The sequence below is a fragment of the Notechis scutatus genome, chromosome 1 (genome assembly GCF_049901735.1).
Source record: "Notechis scutatus isolate UNSWTSFEM ecotype Mainland chromosome 1, rNotScu1.2, whole genome shotgun sequence".
In the NCBI taxonomy this organism is placed as follows: domain Eukaryota; kingdom Metazoa; phylum Chordata; class Lepidosauria; order Squamata; family Elapidae; genus Notechis; species Notechis scutatus.
The window spans coordinates 235,244,653-235,268,454 of record NC_142009.1 but is presented as its reverse complement, the minus strand read 5'-3'; the positions used below and the strand labels follow the sequence as shown (position 1 = coordinate 235,268,454).

Sequence of the window (23,802 nt, the reverse complement as noted above, 5' to 3'; positions counted from 1 at the left end):
CCCCATGTGAAACAGATTATAATAAATAAATGGCAACATCTAAACCAACCAAAACCAAGAAGAAGTTACCCTCATATGTTCAGCAATGTATACTCAAATTAAAGCTTGCCTTTAAATCTTCAGGGTATTTATTTCTTTTAAACTAATGTACTATCATTTTAACTGAGATCCAATACCTACATGAAAATGAAATTAAACTATTATGAGTAGGAGGTCTTTAAAACTGCTCCTGTAAACATACACTCCCCAGAATATTGTGACTGTAGATTGTGTTCTAGTGATATTTTCTGCAACAAATTGTAAATATGTGGAAAACTGAATTCTTTACCACTGCAAATTATGCATTAGCAACATTTGTTAACATTGAAAGGAAGACTATAAGGCTCACACTTAAGCTTTCAATGGGACTTCAATTTATTTAAAAAGTATAAATTATTTGAGGACATTGCTGTGTCAACATATATGAATGAGAAAGTTTGTAAATATATACAAGTAAAAAAAAATATTTGGCAAATACAGCCTTTTTAAAATTAACAAATATAGTAACTTGAGATCATCCTAGCACATTAACATATACATACATCTGCTGGACCGTCTCTCAACTCCATTTTTGCCAGTCTTTGGATTTTCCTTTCCAGAATGCTGTAATTTGGACTGATTTTGATGGTGGTCATTAGATAACCTGCTTCCATTTCTCCGGCCATTCACCACCATGTTCTTGGATTCTCCCAACCACTTCATTCCCACAGACAATTTGCCCCCGTTGCATTTAGTCCTTCTTCCAAAGGCTTTAGGAAATTAATGGTAATCCAGTTTCCTAATAGAAAAAGAATGCATAAACATAAACAAACTGTTCAAAGCAATTCTATTAATGCTATATAATAGTATATAAAAATAATACAGTGTATTTTTTACATATTTTGTTTAGGTAGTTCTCAATTCACAAACGTTAGTGATTGTTCAAAGTTACAATGGCACCAAAAAAGCAATTTGTGACAGATTTTCACAGTAATGACTGTTGCAGCATCCCCATCACCCCACATTTTGATAATATGATCAAAATCCAGGCACTTGGCAACTAGCATTTATTTATGACAGCTGCACTCTCCTAGGGTCATGTGATATCCATTTGTAACCTTGCCAATTTGCTTCCAATGAGCACAGTCAAAGGGGGGAGCCAGAGTCACTTAATGACCTCATGATTCACTTAACTGCAGTGATTTGCTCAACTGTGGTAAAATGGTCACAAAATGGGGCAAAACTTACTTAACTGCCTTAATAATAGAAATTTTAGACTCAATAATGGTTGTAAGTCAAGAACTAGCTGTACTATATTTCTTGATATATATTCTAATTTTTCCATTAAAACAAAGATTCTCTTGGTTGCTTTGCACTATGTAGAACCCTCGTTCCAGGCTGACCACAGCAAAAACACTCAAGTTAGAAGATGGGGTAATTTGTAACATTTTGTGCAGGTCCTTTTTGCTTCTCTTCAGAAGGTAATTTTAAGGTCTAACTAGATATAACAATATTCATCACAATCAGATGGAGATGTTATGACCCTACTCAGACCTCCTCATGAATTCCTCAGAAGTGAGGAATTTGATGATTATGAAATTCATATCTGATAAAAAAACTCATAGCACAACTGAATCATACTAGTTCCGATCCTAACTCTCTAGGTTACTATCCTAATAAAATACAGCAACTTTAAAGCTATGAGAATGGGACCGGGTTGAAAATCAAATAATAGAGATAGGGGAGAGGCAAAGTACTGATTTAATTCCATCTTCAGCTTTGGCAATAACATGCACTTGCAAAGCAGTGGCACTGTTTTGAGCAGACACATGGCTCATCAATATTATTTTTTATTAGAATTATCCTGCCTTTATTTTTATCAGCTCAAAGTGGTATACAAAGCTAACATTCCCACCTCCTATTTTCTCCACAACAATCCTGTGGGGTGGGTTGGAATGGGAGTGTGTGACTGGCCTAAAATCATCCACCCAGATTCATGCCTAAGGGAACAACACTAGAACTCAGTCTTCTGGTTTCTAAGCCCTGCACCTTAGCCACTGCAACATCTTCATGACTGATCTAGAACAATGCATTCTTAACTCTCAAAGCCTGAAGCTCCTCTTTGACTTGAGGTTCAGTGAAGATATTTTTTATCATCTGGCCATTAAAATTCATCTGGCCATTAATTTCCACCCTTCCACCAACTTCAGCCTAGACCAATTAACAGAACAAGTCCACTTCTTTGATGTCACTATAAAATTATACAATGGATGTAAAAACATGACCAAGAAACCTATAGATTGTCCAGCATATCTATATGCTTCCAGCTTCCACCCAGAATACACCACCTAATCTATCATTTATAGCCGGGTTCTGTGCTACAACCACATTTCTTCTGAACCACTTGATTGATACATTAAACTGATGGAATTAAATCAGTCATTCAGGAGACTGAACTTACTCATCCAACAAGATCAATAAGCAAAGAAATTTAACCAGATCAATGAAGGACCTATTAAAAGATAGACCATAGAAACAGAATACCTCTAGTAGTCACCTGAAGTTTAAGTCATTCAATCAGCTGATCAGGTATACTCCATACTGTACAATGAGACCACATTTTCTTAGATACTGTGTGGCAAGCCAATATTTGCATACTGCCAAACACTGAACCTGAAGCAGATTCTCAAAGCAACAAGCAGTAGCAGGACAATTATGACAATATAGGAATCAAACTCTGAAACCACATGTCTACTTTGCCCCACATATGAATACAGGTATCTTCATGTGTTCTTCCTCCAATGTGGTATTTACCATAATCTGCCAGCAATGTCCCTCTGAGTTCTATATAGAACATATAAGACAAATTTTGTATAAAATAATTGATGTACACAAGTTTGACATCAAGGCCCCAAAATTAAATAATATCTAAGCATTTCAACCTCCCAAATTACACTGTAAAACAGGGGTACTCAAACTACAGCCCGCTGAAGCCATTAATCCAGCCACCTGCCAGCACCCACCCTTTGGCCGAGCGCAGGACCTCCCTTTGCGAGTCCCGTGGGCTAGAACTGGAAGGTAAGGCCAATGTTTTTGCCAGCAGAGTGCTTCTGGGGGTCAGGGGAGACCAAAAAAGAGGGGGACAGAGGCCTGGGGAGGCTCCCTGTTTTTGGCCGGCAGAGTGCTTCTGGGGGCCGGAAGAGGCCAAAAAAGGGGCCGGGAGAGGCCCGGGGAGGCATGCACGCTCTCTGTTTTGGGCTGTCAGAATGCTTCTGGGGATGGGAGAGGCCAAAAAAGGGGCAGGCAGAGGCCCAGGGAGGCATCCGTGCTCTCTGTTTTTGGCCAGCAGAGTGCTTCTGGGGGACGGGGGAGACTAAAAACGGGCCACACCTTTTGCCAGCTGGGGAAAGAACTGAAAGATTTGCCAGGGACTTCAGTCCACTGTCACTCTGCTGTAGGGGAGAAAATGAAGGGTCCCAATGGGAGAGGCTGCGCCTGCTGCATAATTACACATCGCTTCCAAGAGTCATGCTTAGCGCGAGGTACCTGTGTGCTTTCCATTCATCCTTGGTGAAGCAGAGCAGAAGCAGAGAGGGGTGGGAGGCCCGAGAGCATGCCACACCCCAGCACAACACTATCCCATGCCAGCCCGATTAGCCCAGAAGCAGCAGATCCCCCAGTCACAGGCTGGATGCGAGGTCCGAGGCGGGGGGGCAAGTGGGCGGCCCTCAGTGGAGAGAGCCACCCTGGCACTAAGAGCAACTCTTGGAAGCGATGCTTAATTATGCATCAGGCACAGCCTCTCCCATTGGGACCCTTCAGCTTCCCCCCCCCCCCCGCCCGGCAGAGCGACGGTGGCAAATCTTTGACCTCTTTCCTTGGCCGATGAAAGGCGCAGCCCTTCACTCATGAGGAGAGCTTGGCAGCCTGTGGAGAAGCAAAGCTGGTGAGACGCGAGCAAGCTAGGGACTGGGTGCCTCAACAGCTGCCCCACCATCTTCTCCCCCCCCCCCGCTTGGCTGCCCATCCTTCTCCCACTCGGCATTTCCAGGGCAGTGGCCGGTGAGGCTGCCTGCCCCTGAAGGAGAACGTCTGTTTCTGCTCCTGGAGACGCAGGCAGGAAGGGCATCCAAGCAGCGGCGGTGGGGGGAAGAAGACAGCAGAGCGGCTGTTGCGGTGCCCGTTCTCTAACTAGCTCACATCTCAGTGGCCACTGAGCCCCCGCCTTGGGGCTTCCTTGCCTGACCTGCTCCAAGCGATGCCTGCCTGGTCGGATCGTGCCTGCCAGTCAGGCGGAGCCCTTGATCGAGCCTGTTGCGTGCATTCGGCATGTGCGGAGGAAGCTCCAGGACAGCTAGCGAGAGTCCAAAAGATGATTGAGACCACCACAATGTGAATGGGATGAAAATAGGAGAGAACGGAATGGGAATTGGAATAGGATGAGACGGGATGGAATAGCAAAAGCAATAACATGGAGTGGGAATGGGAGTGGGAATAGGATGGAATGGGAATGGGAATGGAAAGGAATGGAAATGAACGAGGTATTCCAGGGCACTGCCAGGATTGAAGGGGATCCTGCTGAAGATGCCCAGGAGAGAGAGAGAGAGAGAGATATGGAAAGAGAGAGAGACAGAGACACAGAGACTTGTTCATTGTAAGCTCCTTGGGGCTGAGAAGAATTGCTGCAACTGAGCAATCCTGAAATGGACCACTAAACAACTTAAAAAACGATTTAGTAAAAAGAAAAGTCAACCAAAAGAGCAACATGCAAACAAAAGCAAATAAAACACCCTCAGGAGCAAAACAAATAAAAGTTTAATTTGTGTGTATTTTTAAATGGACTGTCAAAAATTGGCAAAATGGACTGCTAAATTGGCCACACCCACCCAGTCACATGACACCTAGACACACCCACTCAGTCACATGACCACCTAGACATGCCCACCCAGATGGTCTGGGCCCCCAACAGTCTGAAGGACTGTGAATTGGCCCTCCATTTAAAAAGTTTGAGGACCCCTGCTGTAGAATATGACAAAATGAATATTTACAAAATGTTTTGTAAAAACGGACTTAACACCATCAAGCAAGATACTGTTGAACTTACATCCATCAAAACACTTACAGGGAATCTTAGGAGGTCTCAACAAACACAATGTGTTTTAATGCATTTCTACTGTTAATTGATACTTATAATTTTTCTCTGATTATAAGTATATGACTGGCAACTGCATAACCAATCTATTTCTCCTCCTTTTTCCCCACACTTCTATTTTCATCTTGCAGTCTAACCAGTGCATCTGATGAAGTGAAATGTAGCTCACAAAAGCTTGTGCCTTTTAACAAAAACTGTCATTTCAAAAAGGTACAGACTTCTGACCTTTTTGTCACCAAAATGACTCCCCTCCTATAAAATCTAAAGTGAATTAGCTGTAAACAATTCAAACATCTCAACTTGAAAGTAAATTTAAGATTCTAGATTAGATAAGAGCTATATTAGTTCCATTAGAGTTTAGTACTTTCACTTAACATTTAGACCAATCTGTCAAGGTTTGGCAACAAAATAGTGTGAAAAACAGCAAATGACAACTTCCAGTCTTTAACTGACAAAGGAGAAGAGAAAATTAATTGTTCCTCCCATTTACACAGCAGTTTAGTCTTGTGAGATTAATCATGTCCTCTCAGAATTTGTTTACACCTATCCCAGTAACCTAGATTTATATCAAAATTCGAATAGTGACTGGTTGGGTTTTAATGATACAGTTAAGACTGTTCTGACTTCCCTTTTCTGCTATGATTTATAATTTTTTTCCTTTTTTGAAAAAAAATAGTTGATAAATTTTATCTCTTCCACAATTGGTATAGTCCCAAAAACAAAATGGATGGAAAGGCCTGACAAATGCCTTAACGCCATAAGCACAGAAAGCGAGAATACAGTACCATGGAGAAGAAGAAAGGTACCTGATACATTCCTTAGAATAGTGGTCGCCAATAGTGGTCAGCCGTGAGAAAATTCTGGTGGGCCGCAGAGAAATCTCACCCCCAGAGCACCCTCACAAAGCAATTAATCCAGGCTGCACAGAAACACAAGGCTGCACCGCCCACGTGGCCTGCCAGAACCCTCCCTGCCCACTCACTCCTTACCCGACAAACTTGGCTGCTAAATTGCTATTTTTCCTTTTTCCGACCATCAGCTGTTCTGCTCTGCCGGGAGATTTAGATTAGCTAGGAAGCAGGAAATGGTTGGATTTCTTGCTTTCTAGCTAGTCTTTAGATCTTCGGCTCTGCTTTTAAGCACAGCCAAACCTCCCTTAGGACTGAAGGTTTGCTTGCAAGCAAATTCAGTGCAGACTCACAGCAAGCAAATTTGAGAGACTGAGTTAGCCGATGGCAGATAGATAGATCACTGAATAATTCTGTGAGCAACTCAATCTGCCTGCTTTACCTGATTTTAGGTAAAAGTTGCTCTTTTTTATAAAAAATTCAATATTTACACGCATGGTGTGTTGTGAGTTAATTTTGTGAGTTTGCTTGCAAGCAAATTTTATGTGACAGACTGAGCTAGCCAATGGCAGATAGATAGATCTCTGAATGAATCTGTGATTCTGTGAGCAACTTAATCTTCTTACCTGCTTTGCCTGATTTTGGGTAAAAGTTGCTCTTTTTTATAAAAAAAATCAATATTTATATAAATATTTGTAATATTTACATAGAAGCCATGCCCAGCCAGTCACATGACCACCAAGCCACACCCACAAATTAGGCCATGCCCACAGAACCATTTAGTGGTCCCTGGGATCTAAAATTATGAGTTTGGTGGTCCCTGCGGTCTAAAAGGTTGGCGACCCCTGCCTTAGAAGACAGGTAACATAACAAGAACTAGTAAGCCACATACCGAGGCAGGAGGTGAAGCTAGGGTATGTAGGCCAAAGTCTCCTGGGAAAAGAAGCATGAAATCATATCTCTTTCATTTTAAACGCTCAGCACTGTGACTAAACTATGTCATTATTGTCTCCACTACATGAAACAATATAGTTCCAATATAAAAATGTGTAAAGTTGAAATAAATGCTATAAAATCCTTTTAAAATGTCACCATGGAACATGGAATTCAACTGGGAATGAGGAAAAGCCTTTGGAAATACTATGTGTCTTCAGAACAAAGAATAAAAACATAGTACAATTTAATAAAATAATTTATAAATCTCTCTATTGAGCATCTGCCCTGCTATAAATTCATTATATTAATTTGTAGCCATTATGTGATCAACACTAATATTATTCTGGTAATTTATATGAAGAACTTTAAAGACTTTGGAAATTTCTTACAAAATAAAAACCAAACTAAAGAAATTTAAAAAAACGAAAGTTAAAAAATAATCTATACCAGTGATAACTAACCTTTTCCGGACTGAGTGCCAAACCCACAAAATGCAATGCCCCCATATGCATGCACATATGACCCCCACACATGTGCTCCACCCCTTCACACATGCGCACGACCCCTGCATATGCCCCACCCCTGCACGACCCCTGCCCCCGTGCTTGTGCGGCAGAGACCCGAAGGCCAGCTGGCCAGTGGGAGGTGCGTGCGCATTTGAGCTGAAAAGTGACGGCTCGCATGCCATCAGAGAGGACACTGTGTGCCACCTCTGGCACGCTTGCCATAGGTTCGCCATCATGGATCTATACCCATACTATTTTTATATATCTATATCTCTCTATATATATAATATATGTAACACTTTATTTCTAATTTTTCTAGTATCTTCTTTCCACTTATCTCTCTTTAGTTATGAAGACTGGGAGACAGGCCTATTTATAGGCCATGCAAAGTAAGAGAGAAGGGAGCAAGATGCACCAACTTTGCCTTAGTCACCTGTAACTCTCCTAAATATTATGTCCTTGGTGAAACCTGGAACAAACAAAATATTCCAAGTTTTGGTTCAGCTGTACTTATGACGGTAATTGAATCCAAAATTATGGTTGTAAGATGTTACAATTGCAAGTTGAGGCACCCACATGACTGGAACTAAATTTTCAGCTTTTTTGTGGTACTCATTAAGCAAATGATGTGGCCGTTAAACAAACACATTTGTTAAGCAAATCCATTCATTTGAATGTTTTTTTGCCAGAAACCAGCAAATACTCCCCCTCCCCAAAACTGTGATCATGTAACAGAAATATCACAGCAAATCATAAAGCTGATCTGCCTGATATGTGGTCATATGACATGGAGGAGTGTGACATTTACAATGACTGGGATACCTCTTCTGTAGCTATTATAACTTCAAAGTGTTATAAAATGACCAGTCATTAAGCGAGGGCTACTCGTATTGTGAACTGCCTGCAATGACTTTCTTTTTTTTTTCTTGGATTGTATTTTTTTTAGCATTTATTTTAATTCCACTCTTCAATAAATCACTATCATACCAATCTGTACAATATTCCTATTAGCATACCTTTAGTCATTTTCCATCAATTTATTGGGAAACTAACTCAATACCCTGCTTCGCTACGAAACTATACAGTTGGGCTTAAGTTTTGGGGGAAGAAAATAAGGGGGAAAAATTCTGCCTCTGCCTAACAGCATCCATCGGTATTCATCTGGTTGTCAGTGTGTGAGTTGAGGGCTGTTTGGAAACTGAAACAGTATTTGCTGTGTGAGCAAGGAGACAGCAAGGAGCCTGGGCGTGGCTTAGCTCAAGTGTTGTGTACTAAAGCTGCTTGGTGCTATGAAACTGAAACTCCTCTCCTCTGCTTTTGTTTTGCATTTGGAACAGATTTTTTTTTCAGGTGAGGAGGCGGAGTAGAACTTCTTAGTATCAGTGTGTGTTCATAATAATATACAAAATACTAATACTCTGATGGTCATTTCGAAAAATCCTTTCTTAGTGAGCACCTAGAAGCCAAGAGGACCACGTGCCAAATTTCAAGTTTGTAGGCTTTATGGTTCTGGAGATGTTGTGATGATGCATGAGTGGTATTTCGCTTTTATATAGATTACCTACTAATACTTTTTATACACAATATATACCTTCTTTCCCAAGCACCTACATATTAATTTCTTTCACTTCTTTCCTTTTTGTCCATGCCCAGTGGTTCTCAAGTTCTGCTCTTGATAAACCACAGCATGGTTTATCCCATATTCATAATTTACTCTTCTCTGTGTTCTTGCTAATATTCTCAATATTGTATTATAAACACTCAAATTAATGACTTTATATTTACATTTGTTTGCAATATGTAATGAAGGAACTGATGCAACTTAAACAGTGTAGGTGGAACCAAATCATATTCATTCAACCTGGTGGCTCAAAATAGTCCAATGACTATTCTGTCTTACTATCACCTATATACGGTGGTGCTTAAAAGTTGATGAACCCTTTTGAATTTTTAATATTTCTGCATAAGCATGACCTAAATTGTCATCTGTTTGCCACATAAGTTCTAAAACCAGATAAAGAGAATACAATTAAACAACTGGGTCACAAATATCATACATGTTTTCTGATTTATTGATGGAAAATGATAAAAAAGCTACATATTTGTGTCTACAAAAAAACAAATCTCTGCCCTAACAAACATGAGGATAATTGATTATAAGTTATACATAATACAGTTTCTGGGATTCCTGTAATACATCCCTTTCTTCTCAATGAACTCTGTTAATAAAAATGATGTGCTAATCATTCTTGAAAAAAATCACTTTTAAACAGTTGCCTAAGATTCTGACACAAATAAATATCAGAATTAGCAGTTTGTGGAATAATTGGTTCTACTTTATATGAATAAAATATATTCATATCATTGTCAGCTTTTATTTATTATAATATTACAAATGTTATATGTTACTGGTGGATATATGTATTGAAACCTTAATAGAAACAAATGGGGGAATATAAGGACAAGTGGTTCAGCTTGTGTAACTCATTCAGATTTGGAATTAAAGAAAATAGAGGAAAGGCTTATACAAAATAAGTGCAAGAAAAGTATGAGATATAAATTTAAAAAAGAATTGTATTAAACTTGTGTGTTGCACTGACCATTGCTATAAGATATTTCTGGGGGGAAACAATATTGGTCTATGGCAGCAAAAATCAGAAGTCTGAGAGAACCTTTTCTGGCAATCATATTTATTAAAAGGCATATGATTTTATTTAATTTGTGCAGCTCACTTCTCCAGATATAAAGAGTTAGTTTATGGATATAGGATTTAAACTGGGTTGTGATGAGAGGGAAAGACAGGTTGGTTATGTTGATATAGGCTACATGTGGGACAGATTACAAGTATGCATCAAAGCTCAATACCAGCTATAACAAAACTTGTAAATATTCATACCGCTATATGCTCATATTAACACCAGAATCTCATTTATTTCACTGGAATATATTTCCACAGATAAACCTAATATGTTTTCTTCTTCTTCTGTTTCTACGTCTGGCAGTTACATAGTCAAGTCCATGCATACAAACTCAGTTTTCTTGGCAAACTTTTTGCAAGTGGTTTGCTACTGCCTAAGGTTGAGAGAAAGTGACTGGCCCAAAGTCACCCATATGTCTTCCATGCCTAAGGCAACTCACTAGACAACTCAGGACCCATTCATTGTTTCAGGATATTTCCTTATCTAAACTTCCCATTTCCTGCCAGCTTCCCCACTGACTTTCTTTGTAGGAAGCTGGCAAGAAATGTTGGAAATGATGATCATGTGACTGTAGTAGACTGACCTGTTATGATTTTGATAATTTTCAATCCTATGGGAATCATGGAGGTCCCATGTCAACCACTTGCATCCCCAAAATCCTACCTGATCAACAAGCATCTGAGTTGCTCATTTGTCCTTCCCTTGCTGTCCACAACTCTTAAACTTTTTCAAATTTCAGCTTCTTTTCTAAACCAGCCAATTGCTGCTTGCCTGTTGGGCCTTGCTGCCAGCTAATTAGGTGCAGGAGCAGAAGAATATGGGAAAGAAAAGTAGGGATATGGCTTTACCATCTTTCCCTATACCACACAACCTACAGAAAGTGTACTTGAAGGCGCAGTGGCACTGAAGTGGCCACAGCCTCCCCAAATTTCATTCCTATGGGAGTCATAGGTGCTAATATTCTGTACATTAGATCATTTGAGTTACTTGATTCAATAATTTCGCCAAATGAAGGGTTACAAACAGATACAGGAGTATATAAATAGATGGTCTCCTAGCTTCTAGTCCAGCATCTTCATCCGCTCTATCATATTAACTCATTTTTTAAAAAATTAATAATACTTCTATTCCATATAAATTTAACTTTTGTTATAAACTTTAAAAAATATATTATTACCCAGAAATGGAAACCATGACTGCAAGTTAATTTCACAAAAAGAAACATCTTGGTCAGGCAGCCTCCTACTATTGAGCAGTAGCTGTAAATCCAGAAGGATCACCAAGTCCGTAACAGTCTCAAATAGTGAAGTACTCCCTCATCCATTCAATGGTTAAAACATCCCTGATCTGGGGGGAGGGGGAAATCAAAATACCACAATCATTTAGTCTTGTCAAGACTAAGGCAAGTTTGTTCCTCTCCATTCAGACCCTACAATATTCAATTACTTACTTTGCTTACTGTAACATTTTCTAAGCGCAAAAGGTTGATTTAACTTGAAGAAACAAAAATCTAGATCAGTGAAATTAAGATGTTTTCTATAACATATATACAATATTAAGATAATCCTTTAGAATTATGCATAATCTTGCAATATTGGTATGTGATCTGACCTTCATCCAAGGCCTATTGAACAAAAAAAAGAAACTCTGGTTAAACAGACATTACCCCAAACAGTATACTGCATTATGTCTTTACTAAACACCTTGAGCCACTATTCATTGTATTAAAAACTATATTCCCAAGGTTGCACGCACCTTTATCCAAATTACACATGGCCTCGTGTGAGGCTTTGAATTGGACAAGGGAGTACATCACCTAGGGAAGAAGGCCTGGAATGGGTACTAGCTGAATGACCAGGTGTAATTTGGTTAGCGACACCAACTGGGACTGCTGGAATTGCAATTGCTAAGTGACGAGGTCATGTGGAGTCAAGCTTTACAACTGCATAACTCAGCAGTGGAAATTCTGGTCTTTGTACCATCATTCTAACAAACTTATTAACTTATAAATTACTGTTAGTATATTGTGCAGCATATTCACAAGGAATACCAGACTGATATAGAAAAAGTTTGATATAACAGTCATTATTACCACATCTACTGCATGTATGGTTTCTCTAAAGAATGCATTGGATCCATAAAGAGGTTGGCAGAAAAGAGAAGACTTGTAAACTCACAAGCCTTTGAATCACAATGGAATTAACTAACAATGTAACAATGAAAGCCCTAGGGAAATATGAAGGCAGACAATAGGTTGGACTTGCCTAATTTGCTACAGAAGAGTTCTGTCAGCATATCATGCAGTGTAACATAACTGCTGTGAACTATTTGTTTAATATTGACCTAATTAGGAGCAGGCTTACTCACCATTAATACCACTCCTAGTAAAGATAGGGTACTATCATAATCAATATACATGAAATATTTTTAAATAATTGCAAATTACAAACAAAACATAACAAAAAATTTCACTCCAAATCTCAAAATTCTTACTTTATTTACAAGTTAGATACAAACAAATGGAAATTCAAAAGTATACAATTCTCAAAAGAAACTAACTTAAGATTTACCCAGTAATTTGGACAATTCTAAAATTGTAACCTTCCTGGAATACATGATATGCCTGATGGCTTCCTGGATACTAAGGAATCTCTCGGGGAGAGGAACACCTTACCCTGCACTGAGTCAATGACAGCCCCCAAGTGGGAGATCCTTGTAGATGGGGATAGTTGGCTCTTTTGCCAATTAACTAGGAAACCATGGTCTTGGAGGGCCGAGATAGTAACCCTGATGTCCCTCTCTGCTTGGGGTCTGGAGGGAGAGAGGATGAGGATGTCATCCAGGTAGCAATGGAGGCGGACCGGGAGATTCCTGAGATGAGCCGCCAGGGCCGCGAGGACTTTAGTGAAGGTCCTCGGGGCAGAGGCTAGCCCAAAGGGAAGGGCGACATATTGGAAGTGGCGGTGGTTGTAGCAGAACCTGAGGAATTTGAAATGGGAGGGTCGGATTGGAATGTGGAGGTAGGCCTCGGAGAGGTCTATGGAGGATAGCCAGTCCCCTTGGCGGATGCTGAGGAGGATGGACTGCAGGGTGTGCATCTTGAACCTGCGATAGACCAGATAACGGTTAAGGCGTTTAAGGTCCAAGATGGCCCTCCATCCTCCGGAGGATTTGGGGACTACAAAAGGTGGGAGTAGAACCCCTGCCCCGCTGGGAGGGTGGGGCGGGTTGAATGGCCTGTATTTGGAGAAGATGATGGATTGCTGAATCCATTAGGTTGCGTTTGATGGGGTCCCTTGAGGGGGGACGCCAGAAAGAAGTCAGGGGGCGCTCTTGAATTCGAGCGTGAGGCCGAGTCTGATGGTATCACGGACCCAGGTATCAGAGGTGGAAGAGTCCCATCGGTCGGCAAAGTGCTTGAGGCGTCCGCCGATGGGAGGAGGGGCGGGATCTATCTACGCCGGAAGGGCCTCCTCCTGAGCCCCTGAAAGGGCGCCTGTAGCCGCTGCCCCTCCTGTTCCTATCGGCCGGATCGGTTCGATCCTGGGGCTGGAACGGTTGGGAGGAGGGGGTCTCGAGTACCTTGGGGGAAGGGAGACTGGTAGAAAGGGCGGGAGGAGCCTCTCCGAAATGGCTGGGGGCCTCTAGACTCTGACCCCGAAACAGAGGAGGGAGAAATTTTCTCTTGCTCCGGGTTTCAGATAGCAAGGGGTCCAGAGCCGTGCCAAATAGTTTGTCCCCTTTTATGGGGGCAGTAGCCAGCTTAACTTTGTTTTTAACGTCCGCCTGCCAGTGTTTAAGCCAGAGCAGGCGGCGAGCAGTGACATGGGGCGTTATTGCCGGGCAGAGAATTTGACCGCATGGAAGGTGGCGTCAGCGAGAAAATTCCGCCGCGGCCGTCAGTTTTGCTATGTCCTGGTGAGCCCTTGTGTTGGAGGGGGAACATGTTGCTTCAGTTGCCGAAGCCACCGGATCGAGGATCTGGTGAAGAAAGAAGCCGCAGTGGCTGATCTAATGGCCCAGGAGTCCGCTTGGTGAGCTCTCGTAGGGCGAGCTCGGACCTCTTGTCCTCGGGTTTCAGAGCCTCTAGGGGGTCACTGGGGAGGACGAGGAGGCCAACCCAACAATGGGCTCATCCACCTCGGGGGTGTTGAGTAAGTCACAGAAACTCGACTCGAGGTTAAAGAACCTCCTGTCCAGGCTGGATGGGGCGGGAGGGGCCCTAGTAGAATTCAGTTGATTTGAGACCAGGTCATGAAATAGGGTGGAGCCGGGATTACCTCCGCCTCCACCACGGGTTGACTAAAGATGGCGTCCTCCTGACCTTCTGCCGGGAGGGGAGAGCTGAGGAGGTTTGCACCGACAGGCCAGAGATGTTCCTGGCTTTGAATAAAAGGGATTTAAACATGTGGGGCTTGAACAGGCCCGCAACAGTGGGTTGGTCCGGGGTGAGACCCTCATCCTCGGACATGTCCCCCTCCATAGGATCTACCTCCGATAGGGGCTCCTCTTGTTGCATAGACCCCATTCCATTTCCTCTTCCCCCCAAATTGGTCTAGATACTCTATATCCTCCTCCGGGTCCCTTTCTGGGAGAGGACTGCCCCCTTGAGAAGGTACCTGACCACGAGTAGGGTCTGATCTAGGCGAGGACCTCATTGATGGTGGGTCGTGTTCGGGCGCCAGTGAGGGGGAGTAGACCTGGACATCTGTTGAAGGCCCTCTGCTATCCCCTGGCGAATGGCCCGTTCCATCAATGCCTGTATGTGCGCAGGGATCTCGGATGAGGGGCCTCCTCCTGGCGAAGACCAGAGGCCGTGGGCGTGAAAGTAGCTTCAGGAGGTTGTCTGGTTGATGGGCCGGGAGCCTGGTGTCCCTGGGATGGGCTGCGCCTGGAGACGGAAAAGCAATCTGGAGGAGGGGGTCTGGAGGTAGAAGGAGCGGAGGGTGCTGGAAGTACCGGTTGTGTCTCTCTGGACCGCCTGCCAAATTCCTCTCGAGAGCCCTGTGACGTCGTAGGGCGTCTCTCTGAGAAGCCTTAGAGGTCTCTTTAGGTGTTTCCTTAGGAGTTTCCTTAGGAGTTTCCTTAGCCAGTTTGCGCAGGTGGTAGGATTTGGATTTGGCCTTCAAAGAAGGGCCTTTGGTGGGAATGTCATCTGCCATTGTACAAGAAAGGACAGTAATACAGTTAAAGGCGGTTGGCTCGCCAAGGGTTCGACCTACAACAAAGGTCGGGTGTCCTTTCAGCTGGCCCACACCCCTTTTGGAATTTAGATGTATAAATTCTGTAATATAGATGTTGAAATAATTCTTAATACTTATCTGCACAAGCAGGATAACAATCCAATGAGACTTGGAATGCTAAGGTACAATATCAATAAGAAAAAATTACAGGAATAAACTCACTCAGGTCTATCTATATGTGAGTATAAATATAAACCTATATATGAGGAAATATCTAGACCTGCATACAGGCAGATATTCCAATGTCTATTAAATTAGAACTATTGTTAATATTCTTGTTCTAATATTATTATTAGTAATATATGATTATTATTAATATTATTATTATTATAATTATTATAATTGTAATTATTAATATTATTATTATTACTCTATTAATGAAAGATTGCCAATTATCGAATTAAACGCCTGAGGCTGGAAGAGAGGCCTCTGGCAGCTGGAGCTCCCAGGCAACAACCGGGAGGGATAGGCTGCAATCACTTGCCCTGAGCCTGCTGCGGGAAGCCAACAATTACTAAATTGTACCAATTAGCAAAGGCCCTACAGGCTGAGAGGCCTGTGCTAGGGCCGGTTACTTCAGGCGCTATGAGGCCTCAATCTTTTTATTTTATTTTTAAAGATGGCGCCCGCCACGTGGGGCGCCCTAGAGCGATCGCCCACGTTGCTAAAGTCCCGGGCTGCTCAGGGCAATGAAGTTTTTACTTCTCCGGCCTTAAAAGAGGCCGAGGAAGCCAAGCAGTAAGTTTTCGCCCCTTCTTAGGGCGGCGGCGTTGCGGTGGGGGGAATACCAGCAGCACTTATCAGTGCGATCAGTAAGGCTGCTGCAAGCGCAGCGCAGAGAAACGGCAGGCAAGAGATCAAATTGGGGGAAATTAGCGCCGAGCGCGAAGTCGCCCGTTCTACAACCCCCCCTGGGGGCGAAAGAAACGCGCTCCCCTTAAATCCCCAGTCCTGCGCCAGAAGGCTAAGGAAAATAACTTGTTTTTCTCTATAAATATTTCCAAACCTGAGAGCAAGTCTTGGATCGGCCAAGGAGTGAGAAATGCACAGCCTAACTTGACGACGGCTGAGCGCAAAACTGGGGAACGCAAGAGAGCCACGTGATGGAGGCGGAGCGTTCCTCAGTGATTGAGCTCAGCCATCAACGACGTAGACTGAAGCACCTCCCACTCTCTGGATGATCCGAACGGCTCTCAGGAGAATTAGCAGTTTGTGGAATAATTGGTTCTACTTTATATGAATAAAATATATTCATATCATTGTCAGCTTTTATTTATTATAATATTACAAATGTTATATGTTACTGGTGGATATATGTATTGAAACCTTAATAGAAACAAATGGGGGAATATAAGGACAAGTGGTTCAGCTTGTGTAACTCATTCAGATTTGGAATTAAAGAAAATAGAGGAAAGGCTTATACAAAATAAGTGCAAGAAAAGTATGAGATATAAATTTAAAAAAGAATTGTATTAAACTTGTGTGTTGCACTGACCATTGCTATAAGATATTTCTGGGGGGAAACAATATTGGTCTATGGCAGCAAAAATCAGAAGTCTGAGAGAACCTTTTCTGGCAATCATATTTATTAAAAGGCATATGATTTTATTTAATTTGTGCAGCTCACTTCTCCAGATATAAAGAGTTAGTTTATGGATATAGGATTTAAACTGGGTTGTGATGAGAGGGAAAGACAGGTTGGTTATGTTGATATAGGCTACATGTGGGACAGATTACAAGTATGCATCAAAGCTCAATACCAGCTATAACAAAACTTGTAAATATTCATACCGCTATATGCTCATATTAACACCAGAATCTCATTTATTTCACTGGAATATATTTCCACAGATAAACCTAATATGTTTTCTTCTTCTTCTGTTTCTACGTCTGGCAGCTACATAGTCAAGTCCATGCATACAAACTCAGTTTTCTTGGCAAACTTTTTGCAAGTGGTTTGCTACTGCCTAAGGTTGAGAGAAAGTGACTGGCCCAAAGTCACCCATATGTCTTCCATGCCTAAGGCAACTCACTAGACAACTCAGGACCCATTCATTGTTTCAGGGATATTTCCTTATCTAAACTTCCCATTTCCTGCCAGCTTCCCCACTGACTTTCTTTGTAGGAAGCTGGCAAGAAATGTTGGAAATGATGATCATGTGACTGTAGTAGACTGACCTGTTATGATTTTGATAATTTTCAATCCTATGGGAATCATGGAGGTCCCATGTCAACCACTTGCATCCCCAAAATCCTACCTGATCAACAAGCATCTGAGTTGCTCATTTGTCCTTCCCTTGCTGTCCACAACTCTTAAACTTTTTCAAATTTCAGCTTCTTTTCTAAACCAGCCAATTGCTGCTTGCCTGTTGGGCCTTGCTGCCAGCTAATTAGGTGCAGGAGCAGAAGAATATGGGAAAGAAAAGTAGGGATATGGCTTTACCATCTTTCCCTATACCACACAACCTACAGAAAGTGTACTTGGAAGGCGCAGTGGCACTGAAGTGGCCACAGCCTCCCCAAATTTCATTCCTATGGGAGTCATAGGTGCTAATATTCTGTACATTAGATCATTTGAGTTACTTGATTCAATAATTTCGCCAAATGAAGGGTTACAAACAGATACAGGAGTATATAAATAGATGGTCTCCTAGCTTCTAGTCCAGCATCTTCATCCGCTCTATCATATTAACTCATTTTTTAAAAAATTAATAATACTTCTATTCCATATAAATTTAACTTTTGTTATAAACTTTAAACAATATATTATTACCCAGAAATGGAAACCATGACTGCAAGTTAATTTCACAAAAAGAAACATCTTGGTCAGGCAGCCTCCTACTATTGAGCAGTAGCTGTAAATCCAGAAGGATCACCAAGTCCGTAACAGTCTCAAATAGTGAAGTACTCCCTCATCCATTCAATGGTTAAAACATCCCTGATCTGGGGGGAGGGGGAAATCAAAATACCACAATCATTTAGTCTTGTCAAGACTAAGGCAAGTTTGTTCCTCTCCATTCAGACCCTACAATATTCAATTACTTACTTTGCTTACTGTAACATTTTCTAAGCGCAAAAGGTTGATTTAACTTGAAGAAACAAAAATCTAGATCAGTGAAATTAAGATGTTTTCTATAACATATATACAATATTAAGATAATCCTTTAGAATTATGCATAATCTTGCAATATTGGTATGTGATCTGACCTTCATCCAAGGCCTATTGAACAAAAAAAAAAAAACTCTGGTTAAACAGACATTACCCCAAACAGTATACTGCATTATGTCTTTACTAAACACCTTGAGCCACTATTCATTGTATTAAAAACTATATTCCCAAGGTTGCACGCACCTTTATCCAAATTACACATGGCCTCGTGTGAGGCTTTGAATTGGACAAGGGAGTACATCACCTAGGGAAGAAGGCCTGGAATGGGTCCTAGCCGAATGACCAGGTGTAATTTGGTTCACGACACCAACTGGGACTGCTGGAATTGCAGTTGCTAAGTGACGAGGTCATGTGGAGTCAAGCTTTACAACTGCATAACTCAGCAGTGGAAATTCTGGTCTTTGTACCATCATTCTAACAAACTTATGAACTTATAAATTACTGTTAGTATATTGTGCAGCATATTCACAAGGAATACCAGACTGATATAGAAAAAGTTTGATATAACAGTCATTATTACCACATCTACTGCATGTATGGTTTCTCTAAAGAATGCATTGGATCCATAAAGAGGTTGGCAGAAAAGAGAGGACTTGTAAACTCACAAGCCTTTGAATCACAATGGAATTAACTAACAATGTAACAATGAAAGCCCTAGGGAAATATGAAGGCAGACAATAGGTTGGACTTGCCTAATTTGCTACAGAAGAGTTCTGTCAGCATATCATGCAGTGTAACATAACTGCCAGAACTATTTGTTTAATATTGACTAATTAGGCATTATATAGCATTATAAAAGCTTACTCATTCTCTAACATTAATACCACTCCTAGTAAAGATAGTGTCCCATTGTACACTATCATAATCAATATACATGAAATATTTTTAAATAATTGCAAATTACAAACAAAACAAAAAATAACAAAAAATTTCACTCCAAATCTCAAAATTCTTACTTTATTTACAAGTTAGATAAATAAAAAAGAGAATCATTCCAACAAATGCCTTTCTTAATGGCTGAAATTCAAAAGTAGGTCACATTCTCAAAAGAAAAAAAACTATCTTAAGATCTACCTAAAATGCAAAATATATCTGCCTTACAATATTAATACATTTAGTGTAATTTTTGTAGGTTATGAAATAAAAGAAACATTTTAAAAAATGGAATAGTGGAAACCATAGCCATGTACATCACTGAGAAATTAAAACAAAGAAAAATACATATAATACAGCGTGAACTCAAATATAATGCTATTTATCTATATAAAATCATTAATAACAATTTGGTTTGTACCTATTTGACAAAGGAGAAAGAAGAAAAATAGGTATAATTTTTCTTTGTTTAGTAAAATTGTTACTAATGCACGCATACAGTATCAGTAACTCCCCCATCTCTTTGTTTACTATCTAGCTTGAATAAGAATCCTGTAGAGAACTTAAAACATACACAAAATTTTACAACCAAGTTGAATATTTGATATTGCACACAAACTTTGTTTTTTCAATGGCTAGCATTGTTTTATAAGATACTTTATTGAAATACAAAAAAGCAACATCCTACCCAACAGCCTAATTTAAAGTAATATGAACAAAAAGTATGCATTTGGAACAAAGATTCAAAAAGAAAAGGTTGTTGGCATGGACATCTTAAAAAGTGCAGATTGTGCAGATATTTTAAATTCCATGATTATATTACTATCCATGAAGCTGATAAATTTGTCAGTTTAAAACTATATCTATTTGGACAAACCACTTTAGACAACAAGTTCATTCATTCATATATTTTTAATGTTCTGACACTCAATTACTCATATAGAGAAAACATTAGCTAAAGAACAAGCATTCCTAAAGTGAAAATAGTGAAGCATTTTACCATGCTAAGTCTCCACAGTTAGCCTGACAATCCAGACATCATACAAGTTTATGACTTCACAGGCTACCTTAGCCCTTATTTTGGAAGAATAAAATATAGCTCCATTTATAGCAATGTTTTTCAAACTTTTTGTATTTGGGGTACAAGTTTCATACTGTACTAATTGGCCATAGAATTTCTGTATATTGAAAAATAATCCAAGGATTGTCTCTCACTCCTGCTGCAAAGCACAGGTTAAGATTATTTTCCATAACTGGTGCAGATGTTTTAGGATTGTATCTTTCAGTGTTTCTTATGTGTAGGCTCCAGAATAGAGAATACTGGATTAGATCAACTAATGTGACATTTGTATCCTGCATTGACTAAAAAGCACACCCTCAGTTATAATACAGTTCAGAGTCTGCTTGTAGCTATATACCCTGCCGGGCAATATTAGGATAACAAGTGTTTTAGAAATGTTTATTCAACATTATATGCTTTCTCTAGCAAGCTTTTGAGTAATGCAAAGTGTCCTAAAATATTGTCTAAAAATAACTTTTTCAAACCACTTTGTGATCCAATGATATATCTATCTATTTCTATTTCACACTATGGCAGTGTTATCAACTTTAATCAAACTGCTAGACAACAAACACATTTTTCTTCCCAGCAAACATGCTGCTACCTTGCTGATGTTACCATCTAATTGGTGTTAGAAAGTATAGTCATATTCTTTGAAACAAACATTTCTTTAAAAAACCATTAAGAACTAAAAATAATAGGATGGAGATTCAAAGTAATCAAAAGGGACTATTGCATTATTTCCCCAACAATTACCTTTCTTTCATTCTACAGCCCTGGGAATACCCCTTTCAAATGCACTCCAGTACAGGTAGTTCTTGACTACAATTGAGCCCAGAACTTAGGTTACTAAGTGAGAAATTTGTTAAATGAGTTTTGCCCCATTTTACTACTTTTGTCACATTTGTTAAGTGAACTACTGCAGTTGTTAAATTAGTAACACAATTGTTAAGTGAAGCTGGCTTCCCCATTGACTTTGCTCATCAGAAAGTCGCAAAGAATTATCCCATGACGCTGGGACATTGCAACTGTCATAAATATGAACCAGTTGTCAAGCATCTGAATGTGAATCACCCATAGGGATGCTGCAACGGTCGTAAGTGTGAAAAATGGTCATAACTCGCCGTTGTAACTTCAAACGGTCACTAAACGAGCTGTTGTAAGTGGAGGACTACCTGTACTCAAAAATCGTTGACAAGGAATAGCTCACTGCTCGGTTGGGACCATGGATACGAAGTCCCTGCTACTTCAGCGACTCTTTCCTGAATCTCCAGCGCCCCCTACAGGCCGCCTCTGGCTTTTCTCATCAGCCGGGGGCGGCCAGCTCCTCCAACAGTCAATCCCTACCGGCTCCAGTCATGTTTGTTTCTGCCTCGGGCACGACAACCCAAACCTCTCTGAAACGTTACAAGGGATTAGGACCCCCCTCAGAACAAAATTCAGGCTTACGAACCTCCTGGAGAAATCTCGTCCCGACCTGCCTCTCTGAAATGCCACAGGAGCGCAGGAATGTCAGCTGTCATAGCTACTAAATCCCAAGACCAGCTGCCCTCCTCCGGCCCTTTTCCTACCAACGGCAGGCTCCCAGGCTCCGCTCTTCCGGGAAGAGCCCATCCGAAGATCCCTGCCTTCTCAAGGGGCAGCGCTGGAGCTAATAAGCCCTCCGAGGCCTAACCCCGAGGGAGCACAGCCCAAGTCCCTCCAGCTCCTTGGAGACGCGAAACGACCCAAAGCAGCCGCCGGCATATGGAAGCCCACAAGGGGGTGCGCCGAGTCGGGGTCGCCAAGGCCTCTCCCGATATCGCCGGACTCCCTCTGCCTTCTCCAGCCTGACAGGCGTCCCCGGCTCTAAGAAGGAGGCCCGGTTCCTTCCCTCGGAGCTCTGCCGAGCATCGCCTGGCTCCCCCCCGCCGCCCTCTCACCCCCTCAGTGAGTCGGTCGGTCCTCCCCTCAGCCTCATTCCCTATCGCATTGTCCTTCTCTCCGGGGAGAACCAGCAGACCTCCCCTAGGCCGAGCCCCAAGGGAAATAAGGGTTCCCCCCACATTGTCTCTGCAAGGGGACCCCCCACCTTTCTCCTCAGCTACGAGAAGCCCCCCACCACGCCTCCGTGTCCCCGGGCCAGGCCCAACCCAACAGGCCTCGCTTCTCCCTCCCGCCCCCTCCCCGGAAGGAGCGGGGCCCTTGTCCGTGTGCCAGTTCCAGCCGCCCCCTTTCGTCCACGCGAAGCACTCACCTCCCGATTGCCACCGGGCCCCGCCGTCCTGTTCGCCCCCCGCGGCCCCCTAATCCAAAGCCTCTGTCGTCGAGCCGGAGACTCCCAACCAGAGGCGAAAAAAAATTAATCATAAAAAATAATAATAAAAATAATTCCAAGGGGGGAAAAATGGCGGATTAAAATCCAAGATGGCGGCACCAAAGGGCGAATAATCTCGGGCAACGCTGCCTAGAGATCCATCCGCCGCGTCCGCGAGAAGAAGTCCCCGAGGCCGCACACAACGACCCTGCAGCGCTACAACGGGGCCGCGGCACGCGGCGAGTCTTCTACGAGGAGAGCCTGTCACCTCCAGCAGACCCGCGCCGGCGAAATCCTGCTGTGCGCAAAAGCCTTTTGTCTTTCCTCTAGGCCCCTTGGCTTCCTCGCGCGGCCATAAGAAACGCCTCCTGCTTGTGCGCTCTGAGAAGGCGGAGGAACACTTCAAACTGGGAGAGGACCTCTTTTGCGAGAGCGGAGGGATACATCGCCACAGACATTCTTACCTTAGTGTACTGTTTTAACTCGAGGGGCCGAAGAGAGGTAGCAGCCAAGCATCGCCTCTGCAGTCCCGACACCTCTCTGGGAGGCGGAAGAACATTGCCAGTACGGTTACATACCCCTCGCAAGGTTCGAAGCGGAGGGATACACGAATAAACAAGGGATGTTTAGCAGAGTTTTGTGAGACCGAAAGAAATCCATTAAAAATCAATCCGCCCTACTCCCTCCCCTCCAGCCCTTTAAATAAACCCCGAGCTTTGACGAAACCCGTCGGGCCGCTCGGTTCGGAGTTTCGCTATGGCAGCCTAGTTCATCTGCCCTTAAATTGACACCGGCCGAGGCGAGTGCAGCTCCCTGGCCGCGAGTTGCTCGGGCGTGTATGCCCCGGATTCGAGGCTCCTAATTTAGCTTCGTATTGGAGACCGCGGGAAAGAAGGAATCCGAATCCAGACCCGATTGTTCACATTTCCTTTCACAAGTTAGCCCACCGAAGCCTGGGTGGGGCAAAGGTCTCTAGAAAAAACGTTGCACGAGGCTCTGGTT

General features: G+C 42.2%; 1 protein-coding gene across 9 annotated transcripts in view; it reads right to left on the bottom strand.

The window, feature by feature from the left end:
• Window positions 1–23,478, bottom strand: part of KMT5B (lysine methyltransferase 5B) — a 40,748-nt gene extending 17,270 nt beyond the window's left edge. For 4 of the 9 annotated variants that reach the window (XM_087950756.1, XM_087950758.1, XM_026668187.2 and 1 more), the window contains exons 1-2: window positions 22,741–23,178; window positions 582–817 (exon numbers count right to left, since the gene is read on the bottom strand). Coding sequence is in view for 3 of the 9 variants with exons in the window: in XM_026668187.2 (XP_026523972.1) it covers window positions 582–741 (160 nt within the window). In the remaining 6 variants the exon portion in view is untranslated. Of the gene's footprint in view, window positions 1–581; window positions 818–21,957; window positions 22,617–22,740; window positions 23,179–23,264 lie in introns of those variants that run through there. The other 5 variants (XM_087950757.1, XM_087950759.1, XM_087950754.1 and 2 more) reach the window with 4 other exon arrangements.
• Between the last annotated feature and the right edge of the window lie 324 nt (window positions 23,479–23,802).